The 23,682-nt window shown below is 47.4% G+C and overlaps 1 protein-coding gene across 6 annotated transcripts in view; it reads left to right on the top strand.

Moving 5' to 3' along the window:
• NEDD4 (NEDD4 E3 ubiquitin protein ligase) overlaps positions 1-23,682 on the top strand; it is a 2,630,465-nt gene that overhangs the window by 1,534,981 nt on the left and 1,071,802 nt on the right. For all 6 annotated transcript variants that reach the window (XM_069624887.1, XM_069624886.1, XM_069624885.1 and 3 more), the window contains one exon: positions 15,887-15,964. In XM_069624887.1, the coding sequence (XP_069480988.1) occupies positions 15,887-15,964 (78 nt within the window). The remainder of the gene's footprint in view (positions 1-15,886; positions 15,965-23,682) is intronic.

Below are 23,682 nucleotides of genomic sequence, written 5' to 3'. Positions count from 1 at the left end.
ATTCATACACATCCGGACCCCCCCCCCCACCCCCGCATCTCAACATGCACACAAAATACATTAAAATTCCAACATTCATACACATCCGGACCCCCCCCCACCCCCGCATCTCAACATGCACACAAAATACATTAAAATTCCAACATTCATACACATCCGGACCCCCCCCCACCCCCGCATCTCAACATGCACACAAAATACATTCAAATTCCAACATTCATACACATCCGACACACCCCCCACCTCCGCATCTCAACATGCACACAAAATACATTAACATTCCAACATTCATACACATCCGACCCCCCCCCACCCCCGCATCTCAACATGCACACAAAATACATTAAAATTCCAACATTCATACACATCCGACCCCCCCCCCCCTATCGCAACATACACACACAAACATAAAGTAAAACAGACCCGACACACAAACACAAACAGAGCACTTACCGGAGACGTGCTGGAACTGGAAGGCAGGTAAGCAGGAACGCTGGAATCGTACTACGGCTGGCGTGGTCCAAGGCTGAAATGCCTTCCGGCATCAAGCCTTATGGACCACGCCAGCCGTAGTGCTGGCCCTCCATTGGGTCAGCACACACACTACGTGGCTCGTAGGAGCAACGTGGTGCATGTGTGCTGAGCGAATGACGGCCAGCGTTTTGTCCGGCCCGGAAGACAACAAAGACTTTCCTAATGGAGGGCGGCCGCGGGCCGCCCTCCATTAGGAAAGTCTTTGTGCCTCGCGGGCCGGACAAAAGAGCATGGCGGGCCGCAACTGGCCCGCGGGCCGTATGTTGTGCACCCATGCCCTAGACCCTCCAAGTCTCATATACTTCACTTCCCTGGGCCTCACTCTGCATCTCCTAGACCTAAATTGCCTGATTACTCTGAAGAAATTTTTCAAGATTATTAGTATGTTACAGACCATGATGATGGCTCCCAACACCCTTTTCTCATGACCCAGACGCTTGGATTCCTGAAGATGACCAGGGAAATTGGCCCACTACCCCTGCTCATGAAGCTGAGTCTGATAGTATTTACTTGGACACCCCTCATGTCTCCGAACCCAGGGAGGTTTTCCCCTATTAATGATCAAATGTTTTTCAATACCATCCTTCGGAAAGCAACAGGCTGTTTTAAGATTGTCACTCAGGAGGCGGTGCCTGAATCAGACTTCTTAGAGGACAACCTCAAGGGAAAGGTTCCCGTCAGCCAGGCTATCCCTCTTCTTAACTCCCATTAAAAAGCGCATTGCTCCCTGCTTGCTTACCCCCTCCCTTACTCGGGTGGCCAATCTGCGAGTCAAGGAGATGTTTCACCCTGCGGCCTCTGATCCACTTTATATCCAGAGTCATTCCGTTGCGGACTCTCAGGTCATCACCACGACTAGAAAATGTGCTGGAGTTCCCCTGTCTATCTCCAAAGCTCCCCCTGATAAAGACTGCAAGAAACTCTATGCTTTGGGCAAAATAATCCCTTCTGCAGTCTACAGTACCAGCATTGATAACAATAACACTCTCCTTGCTAGCTTCAGTGATGTTCAATGGGGTCTGGTACAAGAATGTCTGCAATATTTGCCTCAATCAACAAGACCACAACTACTTGCACTGGTGCAGGAAGGACCTCAAGTCATAGAGCATCTTAAAAACACATTAGACTCCGCAGAAACAGAGGGTAGGTTGTTAACTGAGGACACTATTAAAACGCCATGCATGGCTTAAATATTCCGGTTTAAACCCGAGACGCAGGCCTCGCACATAATCCTATTGAGGATTTGGCTCTCTTCGGCAAGGCAGTGGACGACCTGCTTGAGACAGCAAAAAAGGAGCATAAGACATTGAAATATCTTAATCAGATCTCCAACAGGCCTTATGTACAACACAGGTCTTCAATACCCGCCAGTCTTTACACAGGCAGTCCTTTCCCTGCACCGCTCAGGGTTCCTTTAGTCCAGGGGGGTCATCCTGGTATTTTGTCCAAGGAACATCCGGTACTTACCAACCCATTAACAACCAGGATTTCCGCGTGGCAAGGGTAGGGGAAGAAACGCAGCAGCCAGCAGCTCCCCTGTCTCTACCAGCAAGTGGCACTAAGATTCAGGTGCCCTACCATGCCTCTTGAGTAGGAGGACGGTTAACATGCTTCACCCACGCATGGGAGGGGATAACTTCAGACCAGTGTGTTTCAAGACTTTAGGCAACGGTTATTGTATTGAGTTTCTTCATCCGCCTCGATACCTCCCGCCAAAGAACAGAAGACTGTATCCAGAACTTCTCCTCATCCTTCTCGAATAAGTGGAGACCGTGCTGCAAAAAGGGAGGGTTCAAACTCGTCCCAAATCATCAGGTAAACAAGGGTATTTATTCAATTTACTTCCTTGTACTGTAGGGAAGGCATGGTATCACAAGTATGACACTGACACAATGGGTACAATGTGTAAAACCTTTGTTGAAATTGTTGGGGCTGAAGCAACACCTACTTTGCCCTATAACTAAGATGGGAGTAGTCTCAACCATCAAATAATAAATAACACACTCCTATTAGAGTCTTGTCAAATCAAAATGGCCTTTGCTAACAAAACCTAATGTTTGCCCTATCTTTTGTATAAAAAGTGTAAAAGGGAGAAATGTATGCAAAAGGAAAAATCGGTGTTCAAATGAATAAATGTGGTTGATCCAGCTCTCCTCCCCACATTAGACTTCACAGAGTAAGGTGGTCCCTGTAGGCAGGATGACACACTTGCTCTGCTTCAAACGTAACAAGTAGTTCCAAAACGTGGATCGAGACCCGCCTGGCCTTCTACGTTAAAGTATCTTTTCCTGATTTTCAAAATTAAAGTTTCAACTATAGAGTTCACTAAGGTGCCCCTCTGTCGGGCTCAGACCTTTCACGAAAAAAAAGTTCAATACAAACTTGCACGGGGATCCCTTTCACAAATTTACTATACTTTGGGTCTCCCTCAGTCGTACTCTGAGCATTTTCGGATGTCAAAGACTTTCGAATGTACATTGCTTTTGTTACAAACCACTGCAGCAACACTTCGACTCAATGTTCACAGTTTAAATTTCACTCTCCCCTTCTCTAGGAATCGATCTTCTTTAATTTCACTTTTGCTGTTCATTTCTTTATTGCTTCAAACAATGTACCTTTCACAGAGACTTTCAAGTGGGCTACTTGCCGGCCCACTCCGTTACTTAGCAACGCTGATTTCACAGCTGTGCTTGCTGCAAAGTTCATTCATAGGTCTGTCTTTCCTTGCGTCTCATCCATGTGCGCAGCCTTCACTTGCGATATAATATTGCTACTTCAAACTTTAACACACACTGATCTCTTAGGTCGCTTTCTAACTCACCAGCTGTGTGCGTCTTTTGCTTGGTTTTGCGATTTCTAATTCATGAGTCAAGATTAGTACCACAGGCTTGGCCTCGCCTCCCCAACCCTGTCGTTCATCCGGCAGGGTCGCTGGTTTCCTTGACACACAATGCAGTCTTCACTTGTGGGATCTGGCCTTCTCCACGCGTCTTTCGCGTCCGTCGGAGGCAACGACCTCCAGTAGGGAACCGCTACTCTCATCCCTTGGTCTGTCACTCTGCTCCAGTGGGTTTGCCGTAACCCTGGAAATTCTGCTTGTATTTCAGTTTTGCCTTGCTCAGAGTATGTCTTCTGGTGTTGCGTTTTATCTGTGTAAGGTGAGCTAATTGGTATCAGGTATATACACTTGAAGTCAGGTGCCTGACTTCACCTGACCTGATGAACAGGACATATCCAGTATGATGTATGAGAGTTAGTCTTGTTACTCTGTCACCCTCTTCCTCAGCCCAGTGTTTGTGTAAATGGAGGTTCGGGGCGAGTTGGGACCGTGAGTCTCCTTAAGTATATGATGGGGTAGATGAATAAAAAAGGGGGGGATTGGGAATACTCTGTCTTACCATTGGTTGCCTCACCCCCACACCCGAAGACCCCTCTCGCAAGTGATCCTCTTGTCCTGACCCACCCCCAGGGTCTAGATCCAAAGGAGATGGCTGTGCACTGGCCACTGTAGAGGGATCTTCCCGGGGACTAGCAGGTGAGACACCCTCTGGTTTCTCACAGTACCCATACAGGATCTAACTGTGTGCCCTGTCTTAGATTTACGCCCTGTGAACAATTATTTCAAGCCTCAAAAGTTCAGGATGACGACTCTGTAGGACATAATCCTGTTGCTGAATCAAGCAGATTACCTGCCCACTTTGGACATGAAAGATGCATACTTTCATATTTCAATGTTGCCAGCACACACAGGAAGTACATAAGGTTCAAAATAGAGAACACCTGCTATCAGTTCAAAGTACTCTTCTTTGGCGTTGCCTCAGCCCCAAGGGTGTTTACCAAGGTACTGACCGTGGCGGCAGCTTACCTGCTCACAGTCTGTTCCAGTGTACCCTTATCTAGCCACTTGCTCTTAACTGGATACTCAAATCAAACGTGCCTAGAGAACACACAACTGTCCATAGACCTTCTTTTCAACCTGGGGTTCTCCATCAACGAGAAAAAGTCAACTCTTGTCCCCAGCCAAGTCATAACATTTCTGGGGGCTCTAATTCGAATGGACGACGGACTTGTCTTCCCCTTCAATGAGAGGATCCAAAAGATGTTGTTTCAGATCCCTCAGTATGTAGTGTGAAGGCATCATGAAGCAAGACACAGACAATGGATCCAAAGTTCAAAACAATTTAATTTATTACAGTAAATGTCAGGATGGGTGAAGGCCTAACTTGCCCTATGGTAAGGTAGGATTATCCTACCTGAACAAAACTAAGGAAAGTCTTGAGTAAAAGAGTTCAACTTAAAAATCTGTGTCCAAAACGTATCTTTGCCCTCACAACTAACGCTAAACAACATGTAGGGATGTCAATAACCAAAGAAATAGTGATCATCACAAAGTTCTGAGCTTCTTCCAGCTCTAGTTTCTTTTTCAGCTCCCCTTCCCCAAGTTCAAAACAGTTCCACAGAAGTCTCAAGATTACCTTTCTCCAGTTCAAGGCAATACAGTTCTACACAATCCTTGAGGTTCTTTTCCCCAAGTTCCAAGCAACACAGTTCAAAAGAAACAGATCTTGAGGCTCCTTTCTCAAGACAGCACTTGCAGCTTCTCAAGTCTCAGGGTTCCCTTCCCCAACACTTTAATGTAACTACCAGTATTTGCTTCTCAAAGTTCAATATAACTTTTGGTCCGCCTAGCCCTCCTTCTGAATGCCATTACCAGTTTGCTTACAGTGCTTCTTCTTGTTTTTATTTCACAATGTCTTTGGCTTTCACAATTTAGGGCTCACTGGTCTAGGCGCAGTTGCCAGACCACACAATCCACCCATCACAGGTCACGCAACAAGGATCCCTAGGCTCATCAGCTCGCCCAGGTTCTTCGGTCCCGTGCAGGGCTTTACATTCACTTAGTTTCTCTTTTTTGGCCTCTTGGCTTGATTGGTGTTTTTCTTGGCCTTGCCATACCGTGCCGCGCACCTCTTGCTAGACTGCGGCCTTGCTGCATTGTATCCATTAATAAAAGTTCACTTAGTGGTGGTCTGATTCATGCCCCACCTTTCTGTTCTTCTTTCACACTTGTGCTCTTTTTCGTAGGCTACTTTCACTTGGTCCCTTTCCTGTTTAGGCTTTCATCAGTTATTTGCTTTTGCCATAAAGTTTTATTTCCCTTTAGTCTTCAGAATGCTTAATTTCAAGGTTTCCTTCAGTTCCATATTCAATATACTTAATCCCACTTAGTTGCTAATTTTCATTCAGTTCGGTACGCAATATGTATAATTTAACTAAGTTTCAAGTTTGTATTTGGTTCCGTATTCATTATGCATAGTTCAGCTTAATTTCAAGTTTGTATTCGGTTCGGTATAACTTTACCTACATGCAGTCTGCTAGGAGCGCTCCAGCTTGGAGTGTCTTCCTCTGGCACTCGCCACTCCTCGGAATTCCTTTCCGGCGTCTCTCACTGCGTTCTGCTTCTCCGCGAGTCCCGATCGTATGCCGGGTGATGTCGTCTGTGGTACCTGGTCATTGCATTGAAAGCCATAACATCGACTGCATTTGCATCAAATTTTTTACATCTAAAAAATGTGCATCAAATGCATGTTTTTTGGGTGTAAAGGGTTAATTTTTGTTTAGGTAGATTTTTAAGGGTAAAAAACAGGGGTTTTGGGGAGGCCCAAAGAAATGAAAAAAAATGCATTTGATGCACATTTTTTAGATGGAAAAAATGTGATGCAAAGGCAACTTGATGCAAGGGATTCGATGCAATGACCATAAAACGTCTTCTGCACACCAGCAATTTCAGTGCTCCTGCATGATCACGGACAGCGTCCTCTCTCTTCTTACTCGCTCGCAGCTCCGGCTGCTCGCTTTCCAATCCGGAGGCTCCTACATGTAGCAACTGCACGTCCCACTTGCCTTGCCCACAAAAGTTCTCTGGGATGGTGCCCGGTGTCCTAGCTCCTTCACAGGTCCCACCACAGCTACCTCCTCAAGAGATGGGTCCCCTGCTGGTCTCCCTGTTGCTCTCTTTGCTTGTTGCACTGGTCTTCCTTTATACACCTGCAACTCCTTGACAGGTTCAGGTGTGGATTCCTAATTGGATCTGCCTGCTTCCATTAAAAGGGACATGACAGACCTTGCAAGTACTCTGCAGGGATCTTCTTCTTCCCAGTACTAGAGTGGAAAAAGGAAAGTTTAGTGTTCATTACTCTTAGTCACCTCTTCCTCGTCCCAGTACTGTCAAAGGTGAATGTGGGGAAATGAGGGAAGATATTCTACAATAGCCTATAACGGGCAGGGGAGGGTTAGGTTATTCTTCCATAGGGAAAGGCAGATACCATGTCTCGCTTGTGGGCACCCGACTCCCAATCCTCAAGGACCCTCCACGCAGGTGATACTCCCTCGCTTCTCCACATCCATGTTCAGGATCCAAAAAAGCGATGGTCTTTCCCTGGCCACCTGAGAAGAGGATCCAAGGGGAGTAGGAGTGAGAGTACCCCCAGAATTCTCACAGTAGCCAGTCATCGGATAACTGTACGCAAAGCCATGCAGCTGTTGGGAATGATGGCATCCTCTATTTTCCTGGGTCCACACATCCGTCTATGCATGTGTCCTATGCAGGAGTAGCTCTCAAACCAATGCTGTCAAGCAAGCAGTCAGTGGGACAATCCAGTTGTTGACTCGACAGCCCTCATTCTGTCTCTGTCCTTCAACCACTCCTGCAAACTTCTGAAGGGGAAATCCTTTACCACCCCAAGCAGTAGAAGCCACTCTCACCACGGACGCATCCCTGTCAGGGTGGAGAGCACACCTTCTACACCAGACAGCGCACGTCACATGGTCACAATCAGTAGCGAACAAACATATCAACCTGTTGGAACTACTTACTGTGTTTAAAGCCCTGAAAGCCTTTCGGACCCAACTGTAAGGGACAACCATTCTGATCCTTACAGACATCAGCATGACCATGTATTACCTGAAAAAACAAGGAGACAATCGCTTTCCAGGCCTATTCAAACTGTCAGAGCATTTGGAAATGGGCACTCGAACACATGTTCCTCCTGTCACAACATGTTCTAGGGGAAAACAATCTTCTGGCAGACGTGTGGTTACCCATAGAATGCAAATGTCGCTTGCACAAACACATTTTACACAACCTCTTTTCAGAATGGTGACATCAGCCTGTTTGCAACACACAATGCCCAGACCACGTCCCCAGGTATCCCCAAAGACTGTCCAAGGGGGCGGTCTCTGAAACCCATGGTCAGGGAAATGTTTGTACGCTTTTCCCCCAGTTCCTTTCACCACAATAATTCACAAGATGCACCAGGAAAAAGTTACTCTAATCCTGATAGCACCAATGTGGACTCGACCGCCATGGTTTTCACATTTCATAAGGATGTCCATTTGTCCTTCAGTGGAACTGCCTTGAGTATACAACCTGCCGTCTCAAGATCAGGCAACAACACTGCACCCATGCCCTAAAACTGTCAATTTAGCAGCATAGCTCCTGAGGTCATAGAGTTCAGGCATCTCCTGCTGCCTCAGAGGTGTATGGACATCCTTAGAGAGGCATGAAAGCCTAATACTCGGTACTGCTGTATCAGTAATGGACACACTTTATCATTTGGTGTAGTACTCGTAACATCAACCCAATTGACTGTTCACCGCAGTTATTTATCTGACTTACCTCTTAGACTCAGGACTAGTTTTCAACTCATTAAAGGTCCACCTTGCTGCCCTTTCTGCTTACACCACATCCCAAAGCAAGGTCTCCTGGTGGAAAGTCCCTGTAATAAAGGCTTTCATTGAAGGCGTAAAAAGACTTCACCCTCCCATTTCTAATCCAACTCCCAGATGGGACTTGAATGTTGTCCTTACAAGACATATGGGCCCTCCTTTTAAGCCAATGCACAAAACTAATCTTAAGGCTCTTACCTATAAGACTCCCTTTCTGGTGGCCATTACTTCTAATAGGAGAGTTAGTGAACTGCAGGCTCTCTCAATTCTAGGCGCATTTGTGACTATTCATAAGGACAAAGTGGTTTTACGCACAAACCCACACTTTGCATCTAAATTCATTTCAAATTTCCATGTGAACCAATCCATTGAACTTCCAACTTTCTTTAAGAATCCCACTAACTCAGCGGAAAGAAGCCTCCATACGCTAAATGTTAGGAGAGCAGTGGTGTATTACCTTGAATAAGACAAAAGCACTAAGAAACAAAGATCACTTCTTTCTCTGTTGCCGCTGGTATTGAACGGGACCCTGTCTCTTACGTCGGCAATCTCTAGATGTATTGTTAAATGCATCCAAATGTGTTACTTTCTGGCTAAATTAGATTTACCCTTTTTTCCTAGCACACATTCTATTCGAGGTTCAGGAGATACCATAGCATTCATTGCAAATGTTAGTCTTGATTCTATTTGCAAAGGGGCTACCTGGAGTTCTGTTCACAACTTAACTCAATATTACTGTTTAGATACAGACTCTTAAAATGGATTTTCAAGTGTGTCAGACGGTCTTAAGACATCTCTTTGCTGCTGTTCCTTCACACATCCCATCACCGTCTCCTGGTACTGCTCGCTAGTCTGTGCACAGCATGTGATTTTAAGCAGATTCACAAGCATCAGAAGACTTACATTGCTCACCTTGATTGTATTTTGGTGCTTGTATCTGTTTAAATTCACATGCACCCATCATTCCTCCCTTCTTGGGAGTTGAAGGAACATAGACATCTTACACCTTATTTTCTTTTGTACTCTGTAAGGAAGGCATGGTATCAAAGTAAGACGCACGTGACTACGGTTCAAGGGTGTTTATTGAACTTTATCAAGGGTGTGAGAAACGCCTATCTAAACCTAAATCTAAAGTTGGGAGCAAGCTACGACCATCAAATAATAATAACGCCGTCCTAGTGCAGTCTCGACACAATAAAATGACCTATACTAAAAAACCTATTGCAAATCCTTACCGCTAATTTACAAATAGTGTGGGGAAATGTTCATGAAAAAGAAAGAAGTGTTCACAAAATGATAAGTCAGGATGGTCAGGACGTTGGCCTCCCTTGCCCATGTTTTCAGTACGGGACAAAGCTGTTCACTCGAGCATAGCACACTCTTGGGCTTCTTCGGCAAGAGGACACAGTTCCATTACCAACATCAGGGCCTTCTGTGCCCAAATCTATTAAGGTATCAAGGTTTTGTGATTCAAAGGGCCTGATGAAACGAAACAACAAAAATGTATTTTACAAATGTTCAAGTTGGGTGATTAACTCTTCACCCTGGATCCTTTCAGCCGGGCTTAGATCCTTTTCTCCCAAGCTTATAGAATATCTTTTCTCGGGTGACTCATGGTTCACCCCGGATCCCTAGCTGGGCTCAGATCCCTTTTCCACAATTAGTCTCCCTCAGTCGGGCCCGGACCAATTACTGTTTGTGGTAGCCATCAAAGACTTTCGAATGTGTACAGGGTTTGGCTTGACCCGTTGCAAGACCACTTGTATTTCACTGTTCGCAATTTTAGACTCTCAGTTGGATACCTAACAGAGACTTTCGAATGAGCACCCACGTGGCTCCGGAACACTCTGTATATGGCATCTACCTTGGTTTCAAAAGTTCTGTCACTCCTTGGATATTCAATTATATCTGCGATGCTCATCACATGCGATTTACTCTCTGTTCTTTGCAGATTTCTTCATACAATGGTGCCAGTTGTCACCTTTGTTCTAACACAGCCTGGTCTGCTATCACAGGCTGTGCTGACTTTACTGGAGCGGCATTGTTGTAGGCGACAAGGACAGCACCACAGTGGCAATCGCTCCTCCCCACCTCGGCTATCCATGCGGGAGATCCCTGGGTACCTTCGACACACAATACACCTTTCTTCAGCTTTAATTCCCGGTTTTATGTTTCTTATTCTCGAGGGCTCGTGAAAGTAGCATTTTTCTTTCTCTGAAAAGGCCATGGGCAATTAACTCTGTGCAACCCTTTCTGGTCTTGCCGTCTTTCTCCTATTAAACTGCCATCTCGTAACTGCCGCTTCCTCGTGTGTTTTGCCTTGCTCAGAGTGTGCTTTCATGCTCCGCCTTTTATCCATGTGGGGAAGTGTGATGGCAGTCAGGTGTGTGTGATTATCGGTAATTTCCTGACTCTGCCTGACCCTTGTGTTTGGACATGTTCGGTAAACGGCTTGGGTGTTAGTCTGTTTAATCTCACATTGAACTGTCTGTGAAAAAGTGTGTCCGGAAAAAGGGCGGGGGTGGTTGAGTTCCTAGGTATCCTACCTGGTAGGAGGGTGAAAATGTGTTACAAGGAAGGGGATACAGCGTCTCACCCTCAGGTGTCCCATTTCCACTCCCCGAGGACCCCCTCATCCGGGTGATCCTCCTGCACTGGTCCACCCCCAGGAACTGGTTCCAAAAGGGAGGGCCTTGTCCTGGCCACCTGGATGACAGATCCCCGGGGATTGGCGGGCGAGACATCTTCATGTTTCTCACAACTCATTCACGCATTCTCTTTAGGTTCCCTCATGGAAGAACCAAATGCATTAAGGTTCCCCTTGGTTGTTTGAGGGATCATGTGTGCACTACACGTCACATTTGGGATATTGTTACAGACACACAGAGGTCGATGTCCCTTTTTGTTCTTTGAAAACATGATGCAATACTCTGTGATTACCACTGGATGTAGGACTATATGCACAGCATGTGTATTCAAGTAGATACAAGCACCAGAAATACGATTATGGTAAGTAATGTATGTGTTCTCGATCAATGAAATGAACTTGTCTAATCCCAAGTCAGCAAAAACAATTTTTAGGGACTGTTATTCAGACAAAGGACACTTTGGCGTTTCCCTTCAAGGAGAGGGTCCAAAACCTGATTCTCCAAATTCCCTGTTCTACAGCTGGATGACAGGGAAGGCTATGCGCCTTTTACCATGGTGTCATGCATCTTCATCACGCTTCATTGAAGACTTTATATGTGTCCAAAACAAGCAGTTAGCAAAACAATTGTTCCAAAAAGAGGGAATTGCAGACGATCTAGTGGCAGTTTCGCAAACCCTGGTGTCAGCCCTTAAATGGTGGTTGAAAGAAAACATGTTACAAGGAAAACAGTTTTTCAACCCACTGGCGCAATCGAAATGGGCGCATCAGTTTCCTGTTGGGGAGCTCAATGTCACCAGCACAAGTCATGTGGTCACGCAGACTCACCAGATGTATTTCAACATCGTAGAGTTGCTTGCAATTCTCAAAGTGCTTCAAGCTTTCCAACAGCTGTTAATTGGAAGGAATGTGCTAATCAATACAGATAGTACAGAAGCTTTGTTTTACATCAGCAAACGGGGGGGTCTCACTCCCTCGCTCTGTATACACTAGCACAGAAGATCAGGAACTGGTGCTTGAAAAGGAGAGTACATCTCTAACCCCAAGATGTTCCAGCGGTACACAACTGCATAGCGGACAAGCTAAGAAGAAACACATATCAACCATTAGAGCATGAATGGGAGTTACATCCAGACACTCTTCATGACATTTTTACACTTTAGGGGCAGACCAACATTCAGCTATTTGCCAAAGGGAAAAACGCAACATGCCTAATTTACGCCTCCAGGTTTCTGCAAGGGATCCAATGGGAACACTCTGTGGATCAGTTGCTCAGGAATATTTGCTTAGGCTTTTCCTCCAATACCACTGTTCAGATAATCGACAAGATACACCAGGAGAGAGTCCCGATGATCTTAATGACTGCCATGTATGTTTGTCAAACGAGGTTCTCACACCTCCTCAAAATGTCTATATGCCCTGCAATAAAATTGCCATGTCCCTACAACATGCTGTTACTGAAACAGGGGTTAAACCTCTACAACCCCAGACAACCAACTTAGCTGCTTGGCTGCTGGAGCCCTAGAGTTTGGCCACACAATTTGCCTGACCGATCCATGCAGATTTTAAAAGCGGCCCATTAAACCATCGCAAGATATTTCTACTTTAAAAAGTGAAAAGAGTTTGTAGTTTGGTGTACAAAGTCAAATATTAACCCTCTTAGCTGTTTTCCATCATATATAGTACAATATTTATTACATTTGTTAGACTCCTTTCTTCTTTTCAATTCATTAAAGGTACACCTCACAGACCTCTCTGCTTATACCATTACTCAAAATAAGATGTCTTAGTGGAGAGTACCAGTCATTGTAGCATTCATTGAAGTAGTCAAACATCTGCATCTCCCAATGGCAAACCCACCACTAGAATGAGATTTAAATATTGTCTTATCAAAGCTTATAGGCCACCCTCTGAGTTAATGCAAAAAGCAAGTCTAAAAGATCTCTCATAAAGTCTTCTTCCATCTATTCGAAGTGTAAGTGAACTTCAAGCATGATCTGTGGCAGAACCCTTTGTTACAATACACAAGAACAGAGTAGTTCTACACATCCATGTTTTTGTCATGGCCACGGGCCCCAGGACACAAAAACAACACCATCTAGTGACAGGGGCAATGTGTCACTTGACCCACTCATGTCCCTTTGGGCCTCATAAACACAGGGGCCCTGGCTGGACTCAGTCTTGGCGCCTTTGGCGCCATGCTCAAAGAAAGCTGTGAGCAGGAACACTTTATTTCGGTGCAGGAGTGCTTTTATTTTTGCTTCAGTGCACACTTTATTTCATTGCAGGAGTGCTTTTATTTTACTCCAGTGCTGGAGTGCTTTTATTTTACAAGAACTTTCCAGGTGCTGAAAGCCTTTATTCCAGAGAACATCCCCATGTGCTCACTCATCGGGCTTGGCTCCCTAGGCCTGGCCTTCAAGTGCTGACTCATCGGGTGTGGCATGGCTGCAGACATGCCAGAGCTACTGGGCGTGGCCGGGAACAAGACTATATAAACCCACCGATCCCTCAAGCAAACACTTTGCGTTACTTTGCACCTCTGTGCAACGTGACGCTCACCGCCGCCTGGACCATCTACTTACCTCATGATCCTGCAACAACAACATCCTTACATGGACCCTGGCTTGAATCTCAGGGCAACGCTCCATCTTCTTGGCAGATTCCGAATCGACGCCGCAGCACCTGAGCTCTCTGCCCACGAAGCCGAAGTCCTGAAACAAGAAAAGAAGACAAGACAAGGTTAGAACTCCCGAAAACACCCAACCCAGGGTTGCGTCGCATTTAAAACCCAATGCGCACCCTAAGGCACCATTAAAGGCTACTTACCAGCTGTCGGACCATCTCAGCCCGCTCCTCCGTAGCGCCGGCTCCACTTCTTCTACCGCTGCTACCGCCGGCACCGCTACACCACCTGCAAGGGGAGAGAGCAGAGAAAAGAGACATTACATACAAAGGACGGAGAACAAACTTTACAAATACAATTACAACAGTCGGAAGACAAGCGGGCAAGTGGAAACAAGGGAAACACTTACCTACAATAGAAGTGGACTAGTCGCAGCTGGCCTGGACTTCCGCGACAAGGGATCAGTGAAGGAACTTGGTTCCCTTCAACAAGCGCCCCTGCCAGAAGCAGCAGGATGGAGAGCTCATCATCATTCAGCAGGTGAGCCCCAAGAGTAGTGCAACCCCAGGGAAGCCACATCCAAGGAGAAGAGGTCTAGAGAAGGGATCAGGAACCACAGGCTGCATACTCCTACAACCCCCCACCCCCTTATATTCATGCAGGAACCGCACTGCTCATCACTGCAGTTCCCCACACAGACGCAGAGGGAGGAACAGAAAAGAAGAGTTTCATCCCTGGGAGGGCTGTGACTGTGCCCCAACGCCTCCACAGAGACCAGTTGAGCGTAACAGTTTTTCACCTAAATTAATTTCTAAATTTCATGTGAACCAGTCAATTAACTGCCTGCTTTCTTTCAAAACCCACAGAATGCAGGGGAAAGGGCACTTCACACGCTGGCTGTCAGAAGGGAAGTCATGTACTACCTAAATAAAACAAAACAACTTGAGCAAACAGAACAAATCCTTATTTCCCTGGCAGCCAGAAGAGAAAGGGACACTGTCTCAAAGGCTGCTATTTCGAAATGGATCGTAAAGTACATCCAACACTGTTACGCATTAGCAAACAAGACGCTACCATTTACACCCAGAGCTCATTACATACACGTGGCACATGGGCTACATTAACATTCATTGCTAATGTCCCAATAGAAGCTATCCTCAAAGCACCCCGATGGAGTTCAGTACACACTTTCACACAACATTGTGTTGACACCCAAGCCAGGAATGACTCACAGGTGGGACAAGCAGTGTTAAAACATTTTTTTGTCTCGGTTCCTTCTATCAACCCACCACCTTCTGGCTAGTCGATTCAAAGCATTTGATTCTAAGCAGCTCCACAAGCCTCAAAGACCAATATTACATACCTGTAATCGTCTTTATGATGCTTGTAGCCGCTTAGATTCACATACGCTCACCCAACCTCCCTGCTTTGGGATTACAGGTACCATAGATAAATTATGCAATTCTTCGCAGTCTCACTTCACAATATTCTCCGCAAAATCTCACGTCTGAGAAAAATAACAATCGTGAGTACCTCGACGCGTGAGGGATCATGGGTACAGCACACTTCATGGCAGGGATAGTCACACCCAGTCAGCGTCCCTTCTCGAAAACCTTGTAATATTCTGCACCGACCACTAGATGTCGGTATATGCAAACACATGTTAATCTTACCAGATACAAGCATCAGAAAGATTACAGGTATGTAATATTTGCCATATCGATTTACATCTTTGGGACAGGTACCTAATCATAATATCTAGGTAATCTTATTATACATTTCCCAGATAATTGTTAAATTGCCATGTTTGCCATGCATGAAGTGTGTCACATCTGTGCGGCTCTGACTAGCAATAGAGTGACAGCATGTACCTAACTCTGCTTAGTGTGAGGCAGCATTGTTGCGATTACTCAAAATTGCTTTCACGCAACCTGTACATAGTACTCTGGTAAAATCGACATCATGACTTCGCACAACTGTAATTTCCAACATTTTCTATTAACATAAAAGGCAGTTATTTATTCTTGTAAGGTTAACCTAATTATGATGATTGAAGGAAATTCTGATTACACTTTACCCAGTGACTTGCAAAAGATGGTTGCTGACATGCATAACTGTTTCTAATGGTATGATAATGACAAGTGTGACTAATTATTGTATCTATTTTCAAATGAGATCAAAAGTTAATTCAGCTATGCTATGAGTAACAAGTGAACTTGGGAGAAAGCTTTATGATAATTATTAGTCCATTGTGTTCATTCTAAATTGAAATTAAATGACGAATGTGGTGCTTTTAGACAAAGGTTATATGTTTGTATTCATCATTTAAAACATGTTTTTGTTTTTTAAAGGATGATCCTAGATTGAAAATTCCTGCTCATATGAGAAGAAAACCGTCCTTAGATCCTGTAGATCTAGGACCCTTACCTGTAAGTATCACCAAATGTGTGGTAATGCTACATTTCACAGCCCAATTATCCGTCAATTTTGTGGAAGTTAATATTGTCGTAAATCACTATTTTATTGTATTCATATGTCCCATCCCTTTTCGTGCATATTAATGGGAGTGCCAGCTAACCAATTTGCAGAGATACCAATATCATAATAATTTATGTATGTTTATACCAAATACTGCTTTGATCATTTAACTATTTAGAGTGTTCTCAGTATTATAAGATACTGATATCAAAATGTTTTACATATGAACTTTGCATTTTATTTTAAACATTTGTTTTTTTTATTTTAACTTTAACGACCAGGAACACTTAGGGCCCAATTCATAGAATCCAGTGCAGAAGTAGCGCAGGCGCCATGCACTGAGAAGGAGCATGCGACACGCGTGCGCCAGCCGCGGCACAAACCAGCAATTGCACGTCATGCGTAGTCATGGATTTTCCGAGGCATCACTAGCCGTGGCCCAATGAACACCAAGCAGTGCCACTAACACCTCCAACACGCCACAGTGCGCAGGAAAAAAGCCAGTGAAATGCCCAAAACGGCACAAGGCCCCGCGCCATCCGTGTCCCAGCACACAGCCCCCCTATCGTAATTGTGTGAAAAATGAGAGCGTACCCCACTGGCACCAGCCAAATCGTGTGGAAAGGCCAGCGCATACCCTGTCCAGACCCCAGCATAATCACGTAACCCGCTCGCACCAGCCAAATCGCGTGGAAAGGGCTGCCGTACCCCGTCCGCACCCCAGCGGAATCGCGTACCCCGCTCGCACCAGCCAAATCGCGTGGAAAGGCCCGCGCATACCCCGTCCGTACCCCAGCTTAATTGCGTATTCCACTCGCAGCAGCCAAATCTCATGGAAAAGCCAGCGCGTACCCCGTCCACACCTCAGCTTAATTGCATATCCCTCTCGCACCAGCCAAATCTCGTGGAAAAGCCAGCGCGTACCCCGTCCGCACCCCAGCTTATTGGCGTACCCCGCTTGCACCAACCAAATCGCATGGAAAGGCCCACACATACCCTCTCTGCACCCCAGTGTAATCGCGTACCTCGCTGGCACCAGCCAAATCGCGTGGAAAGGCCTGTGTGTACCCCACGATACACGCCCACGCCCCTGGAAGCAGACGCCAGCAGCCATCATCCGTGACCATACCCTGCAGGCAGCCCACAACACATGGCCCCCCCATCACCTGTGACCGTAACCCGTAGGCAGCCCACACCACATGGGACCCCCACCATCACCCGTGACCATACCCCGCAGGCAGCCCACACCACATGGGTCCCCCACCATCACCCGTGACCATACCCTGCAGGCAGCCCACACCACATGGGACCCCCACCATCCCCTGTGACGGCAGCCTGCAGGCAGGCCCCGCCTCATGATGTCCCCGTCACCTGTGACGGCAGCCTGCAGGCAGGCCCCGCCTCATGTTGTCCCCCCCCACCTGTGACGGCATCCTGCTGGCAGACCCCGCCACATGTTCACACCCCCACCCCCCAACACACTGTGTACCGATAGACATGAATGCTGTATATGTGAAATGAAATGCCACCACACGCTGCACACTCAAAGTGCACCTTTACACACATCCATTGGTCATGCACACCACAACATACCACATGCCATTTGAAGTCAAACATGACGCATGCATGCATGCATGTGTGCACAAACATGAACAACATAGGCCAGCATCATGGACATAGAACAGAGTAAGCAAGAGTGAATTTTGGCCAAAACCATCGAGACCAGGCACCACTTTGATTTTCAATCAAAATATATTGTAAAAACAGTATTGAAGTCATAACCGTATAAAACAAATAAATGAAATCAGCATCAAATGATCCAATAAATAAAATATCATCAAAAAGAAAATAAATTCTAAGTCAAACAAATTAAGATGAAAGTAAAGATGTGGTCCATGCCCATAAAGCAGTTCAAAATGATAACACTAATAAAAAGAAAACCATTACTCCATGGTGAACTGAAGATGATTCTTTGAAAAAAGAACTATGTACATAAAACAAGGGTCCATTGTCCCAAACCATGTCCAAAAACAATGAAGAATAAAAACAACAAAGAACTATATACAAAACGTGGAGTAAAGTCAAAAAACTCCAAAGAAAGAAAAAACAAAAGGAAACTTGCACCTAAAGAACTATGTACAATGGTAGCGGGCTAGTGCATTGACTAACCATTTCCCCCCCCCAAGGTCTCGGCCAGGGCATCATCGAACTCTGCGTCTATTTCCAATAGGCGGGACTGTGCTCTCCCTTCGTGGGCTTGCAGGGACTCCAATGTGCTCCTCTCAAACTCCCTGCAAGACTCCTCAAGTAACTCAGCCCGCCTCTCTGCCCGATGCAGGGTATTCTCTGCCCTGGCCATGGTGCGTTGTGCCCCCATGCTTGCTGCCGATCTGCTGGCCAAATCGCTCCAACACGAAAGACATCCTTGTTGAAAGGTCCATGTGTGCCTCCTGCCCGATACCTGCCTCCCCAGGTTTGAAAGCCCTGAGTCCTGTCACCTCCTACGTTGAGCCTTCTGCCGCCAAATAGCCCGGTGCCTGCACCGCCGGGATGACAACCCCCAGGGCTGTTGTACATGTGCCCTGCTGCTTGGTGCCTGCTCTTCCACCATTGCCACATGTCCTGTCTCAGGATGGATCTCTGTGGTGACCACCTCTGCTAATCCTCCTTCGACTCCCGATCTTGGCAGGAATGTGGTCTCCACCAGACTGGCCACCGGAGTTGGGACAGGTACACAGGGGGCCCTAGTGGTATGTGGGCCATAAGACAACAGGGAGGACAACTGGCGCACAGAGGAGGCAGACGCAGAGGGGGTCACATTTGTGGCCAGCCCATGCACCCATTGTGATACTAGGAAATGTGCTAACCAGTTCACGAGTCGGCAGATCGCGTTGTGATGACTTGCAAGCCCCCGATTGGAAGCCTGTGCATTATCACGGATGGAGTCTGCCCGCCTTGTGGTACCAGCTAGCACAGGTTGCACCCTGTACCGAATGGCGAGATCCAAAGGCATTGGTGTTTCCGTCTGGGTGGAAACATCCGCCACCTGCGGATATGTCCGGCCTGGGGCATGCCCGCAAGTGCATACTGGTGCAGTCGCAGTACCAGGGACAGGATTAGGCACAGGCCCCTCCACATTGACCTGCACTACCTCCAGCCCCTGACTTTGGACTGCACCAGTCACACATACGCCATCACCCTCACCGGGTTGCATGGGCTGGGCAGATGTGGCCTCCTCTTTCTCTCCCTCCCATGCCAGCCTGGATGCCTCCTCACTGTCTTCTGCAGTGTCTTGGCCCTGTGCTGGCTCACGTGTCCCTCCCACTGCTGAGGAGACCTCCACCATCTTCACCCTCTTGGACGTACCCTCAGCAGCTGTGGCCGTTGACTTGGACGCGGCACCAGTCTCCTTGCTCCCACAAGATGACAGTACCTGGGAGGCAGACTGGGCCTTGCGTCTACGCCTGGTGGAGGCATCCTTCCTGCCGTGCTCTACAGCGCCTTCTCCGCCCTCTTCTCCCATCATCGCTGTGGATAGGGAAACATAGAACACATACATCAGGGTACTGAACATATGTGTGTTTGTCACAATGCAAATTTACATCAGTGGCACTGTCAAAGGTCACAACCATCATCACCGTCCACTACACACAGGGAAGTGCCATTCACACACATACACAATCATGTCTGTCATTCACAACAGACATTCACATCCTTGGACAAGGCACTGCCAGCTAATCAGAATTGTACATTCAGCTCACACGCATCATGGGATATACACATCTCATTCACACACACATCACCTGACAGTCATGAGGCAGGCCATGGACTATCACTTCAGAGTGCACTCGAGGTCATATTGGCAGCTTGAGACAATCACACAATCAAAAGCTCAAGTAACATACATCAGAGTGTTGTCCAGTCACACACTCACTACTCAACACATGCACATTTACACCATACATGCCCAGGATGTTGGCCAAAGCACCCGTGTGTCACACCTCTGGCATGCCACAGTCCAGACTCAAGCATGCAAACATGTGCACGTCGTCACATGCTGGCACGCATCACGCATTTCAAACACAGACACCATTGATGTCGCACACACTTGAATGGGCTCACATGCAGCTGTTTTTGGGACATGCACACAGACATCTGTACAGGAGGCATGCCAGACATAAGGCCAAGGTGCACACTCCAGCCACACGTCAACATGCACATGCACTATGGTGGACAAGTACACATGGACACTTACCAGTCTACTCCAGACGAAGCACCAACTCCAAGCCCTGGGCGTACAGCGCTGGGTAGAAGCGCTCCAGGACCTGCATCTCATCTGTGGTCAAACGGCCCCAGCGCCCCCTTAGGTCATCACCAGCTTTGTTGGAGCACCAGGCCTTGTTGTGGGTCCTGGACTTCAAGTCTTCCCAGCACTTGTGGACATTTGTGTAGTTGTGGGTGCCACCCCCTCTGCGTTGATGGCACCCACGATGTCCGCCCAGATCTTTTTCCATCCTTCATTGCCGACTTGCGATTGTCCGGGAAAGAGGGCATCATAATGCCCCAGGACTTGCTCCACTAGGATGCCAACTTCCTGGGTGAGAAGCTGACAGCCCTCTGCCGGGGGGGTTGCCACTTGCCTCAGATGATGCTGTGTCAGACATGGCCACCCCTGAGGCAGGTGTGGATGGGCAGGGTGGTCCTGAGGCTGGGCTGTGTAGCGGTGGTATGGTAGTCGGGAGTCTTCAGGATCAGCAGAGGTGGTCACAATGACATGATCACTGGCAATGGCGGATGGGCAGGCACAAAAATGCAGGGGACGTGTGCAGCAGGCACACAGTGTGGGCAGGCAGCAACTGATGGCTCGTAGGAGGCAGTTGGAGGCAGGTAAATTAGGCAGGAGCATGGGTCTTCCGTGTTACTCACATGGCCAGCTGGAAACAGAGCCACTCCTCACATGCGCAAACAGCGCGTTAGCGTGGAATCAGAGGAAAAGCCCTAAGCGCATAAGTTACATGACACACGCTGGACGTTGGGCATTAGCGTACAGTATCGGGATAAATCACACGCTTGTGCTAGTGATAGCGGACGGACGTGTGGACTTCTGCGTTTCTAGCGATTCCACACGGTCTCCACTCCACAGCGAGCGTGTGAGATGTTCTAGCGTTTCCACACAAGCTCTACCCTACAGCGAGAGTGCGATCTTTTTCTTTTGGTGGGGGATTTGCCTCCGCACATACGCGCATGCATTTTGATTTTTGTTTTTGAGGCGGACGGTGAGTCGCGTACGCATTTTGCAAACTGTGGGTTCCCCCGTGTCTCGCGTACCCCCATTTTCAAGGTCCTTCTACCCTACGTGTCCTTCGCATATGCCATTTTTTGTGTTACTAGGTGACACAGCATACTGCGTTAAGTTTTTAATTTACACGTGGGTTTGACGAGGGGTTACGTACAATTAACTTTTGTTTTTGGGGTGCCTGTGCATTACGCAGCCAGTTTATTTTTCCCCCGGGTTTACATTGAGCCTTGCTGGAGAACACTGGTACGTTTTACATCACGTACACTGCCCCCCCTCACTGAGATTGCCCAGGACAATTTATATATGCGCCTCCCATTGCACAATTCCATCAGTGCCATGAGGGGAGGGCAACAAGTGGGAAGGGTGGCCGAGTTGGACGTGGCCGCCATGGCCAGGGACATGCTGGGAGAGCTGTGCCCCCCACACAACAGGGTCAGGGAGATGCACCAAAGGTCCCAGAGCAGCAGTGTCATCTGCTCTCCCTACCAACCTGGCTCAGGAAGCTGCAGGGGCAGCTGTAGCACCCGTCGGCCAGGCTCATGTTCACACACTCAGTCCTAGTGTGGTCCAGGCACAGGTCCAGAGGGACCCAGGTGCAGTAGTCCCTGTCTCAAAGCGGAAGGGACGTGTTGGGGAAGTGGCGGCCACCTGCACACAGGTACGGATACCTGCAAGGCAACCTCCTGTCCAGACATCGGTGGGTGATACCATGGCCGAGTCCACCAGTGCTCCAGCCACTACTGACCCAAATGGCCCCAGCCACTCAGGGTCTGCACTGTCTGGCAAGAAGGCAAAGCATGCAGTAGTGGGACAGGCTCCAACCCAACGCACGACACAGGATACCCAAACGTTGAGGAAGAGGAGCTTCAGTGATGAGGAGCTCAAGATCCTCGTGGACTATGTGCGGAAACACAGACGAGACGTGTGGGTGCGGGAGGGGAGCAGACATACGCATGCTCAGCATATGGCCCACTGGCAGCGCTTCACTGATCGGAGCAACACCTTGGATAATGACAGGCACACATCTTCTAAGGCATTGAAGTGTTATAATGACCTGCAACACAGAGCCAAAGAGAAGCTGGGTGGCGCCTATGCCTCTACCTTTGGAGGTGTACCAGCACAAGAGGACGATGAGCTCACTCAACATGAAGAACAAGTCAGTGACATGATTGATGTGGAGCAGATCGAAGGCGTGGGAGACCTGCCAAATTATGAGGACATGTCCGGTGAGTGGTGATGTGTGTGCGTCCATGACATGTGTATGTTGCTTGGATGGATTGTTGTGATTGTCTGGATAGTTCTGCCTGTATTTATATGACTGACATGGGTGGGCATGTCATTTTATTTATTTGTATAGCGCACTTGCAGCCCGGAGACATCGAGGCGCTGTTACAGGAATGTGTAAGAGGTTTTGATTCACATGTTAAAGGGCGACCAGGGGTCTCTTAGTTACAGTTACAAACTGCGTGATATACAGATTTGATCAGCGTTTCAGACATAGAAAAAATAACAATGAGGCAATTGTACAGGGTGATAATTGATATTTTGCTTTCAGATAAAAAGCTTGGTTTTGATGGCTTTGCGGAATGTTTGGTGTGATTAGATCACTCTTAGATGACTAGGGAGTGCGTTCCAGTGGGTGGCGGCCAGTGTAGGAAAACTGGAGCCCCCCGCTCTGGCTTTCCGAATTTTTGCAGTGAGAATCATCTTGGAATAGCCTTTCCTAAGAGGTCTCGTGGCGGTGTGCCTGGTGATTCTCTGGGCCAAGTACGGGGGTGCAAGCTCATGGAGACATTTCTGAGTGAGGGTAAGGGTTTTGAAGACAAATCTTTCTTTGTCCAGGAGCCAATGAGCCTGCCTTCTCACTTCAGAGATAGGGCAGCCACAGTAACTTCAAGAAACAACCATGAGGGCGTTGTTTTGAACCAACTGACGTTTGGCCAGATTTTTGTGAGAAGTTCCTACGAGGAGGGCATTACAGTAATCCAGCCTTGAACCAATTATAGCGCTGGCAATGGTGATGCAGTCTGGCGAGATAGGGAGGGTCTGGCTGCGTTAAGCACTTTGGAATAATAGGCTGATGAAGAGGCGATGGCATTGACCTGTCTGTCCATTGTCAGATCAGAGTCCAAATAGACTCCAAGTGTCTTGACATTGTTAGAAACCTTGATAGGACTATTATCAATGGTAAAGGATATGTACTGGTTATCGAGGTTGCCCAGGGTGGTGGGTGACCCTATAAGCAGGAGTTCAATTTTTTCACTGTTGAGGCAGAGCCAATTGTCTGCCATCCAGGATTGGATAGTGGAGTTAAATGGTGGTGAGTGTGTTCATATCTGCATCATAGTCCCCAGTGAGTGGGATAAGCAC

Source organism: Ambystoma mexicanum, chromosome 11 (genome assembly GCF_040938575.1).
Source record: "Ambystoma mexicanum isolate Mex_15411 chromosome 11, UKY_AmexF1_1, whole genome shotgun sequence".
In the NCBI taxonomy this organism is placed as follows: Eukaryota; Metazoa; Chordata; class Amphibia; order Caudata; family Ambystomatidae; genus Ambystoma; species Ambystoma mexicanum.
The sequence above is the reverse complement of the archived record's forward strand: the minus strand, read 5'-3'. Positions and strand labels throughout refer to the sequence as shown.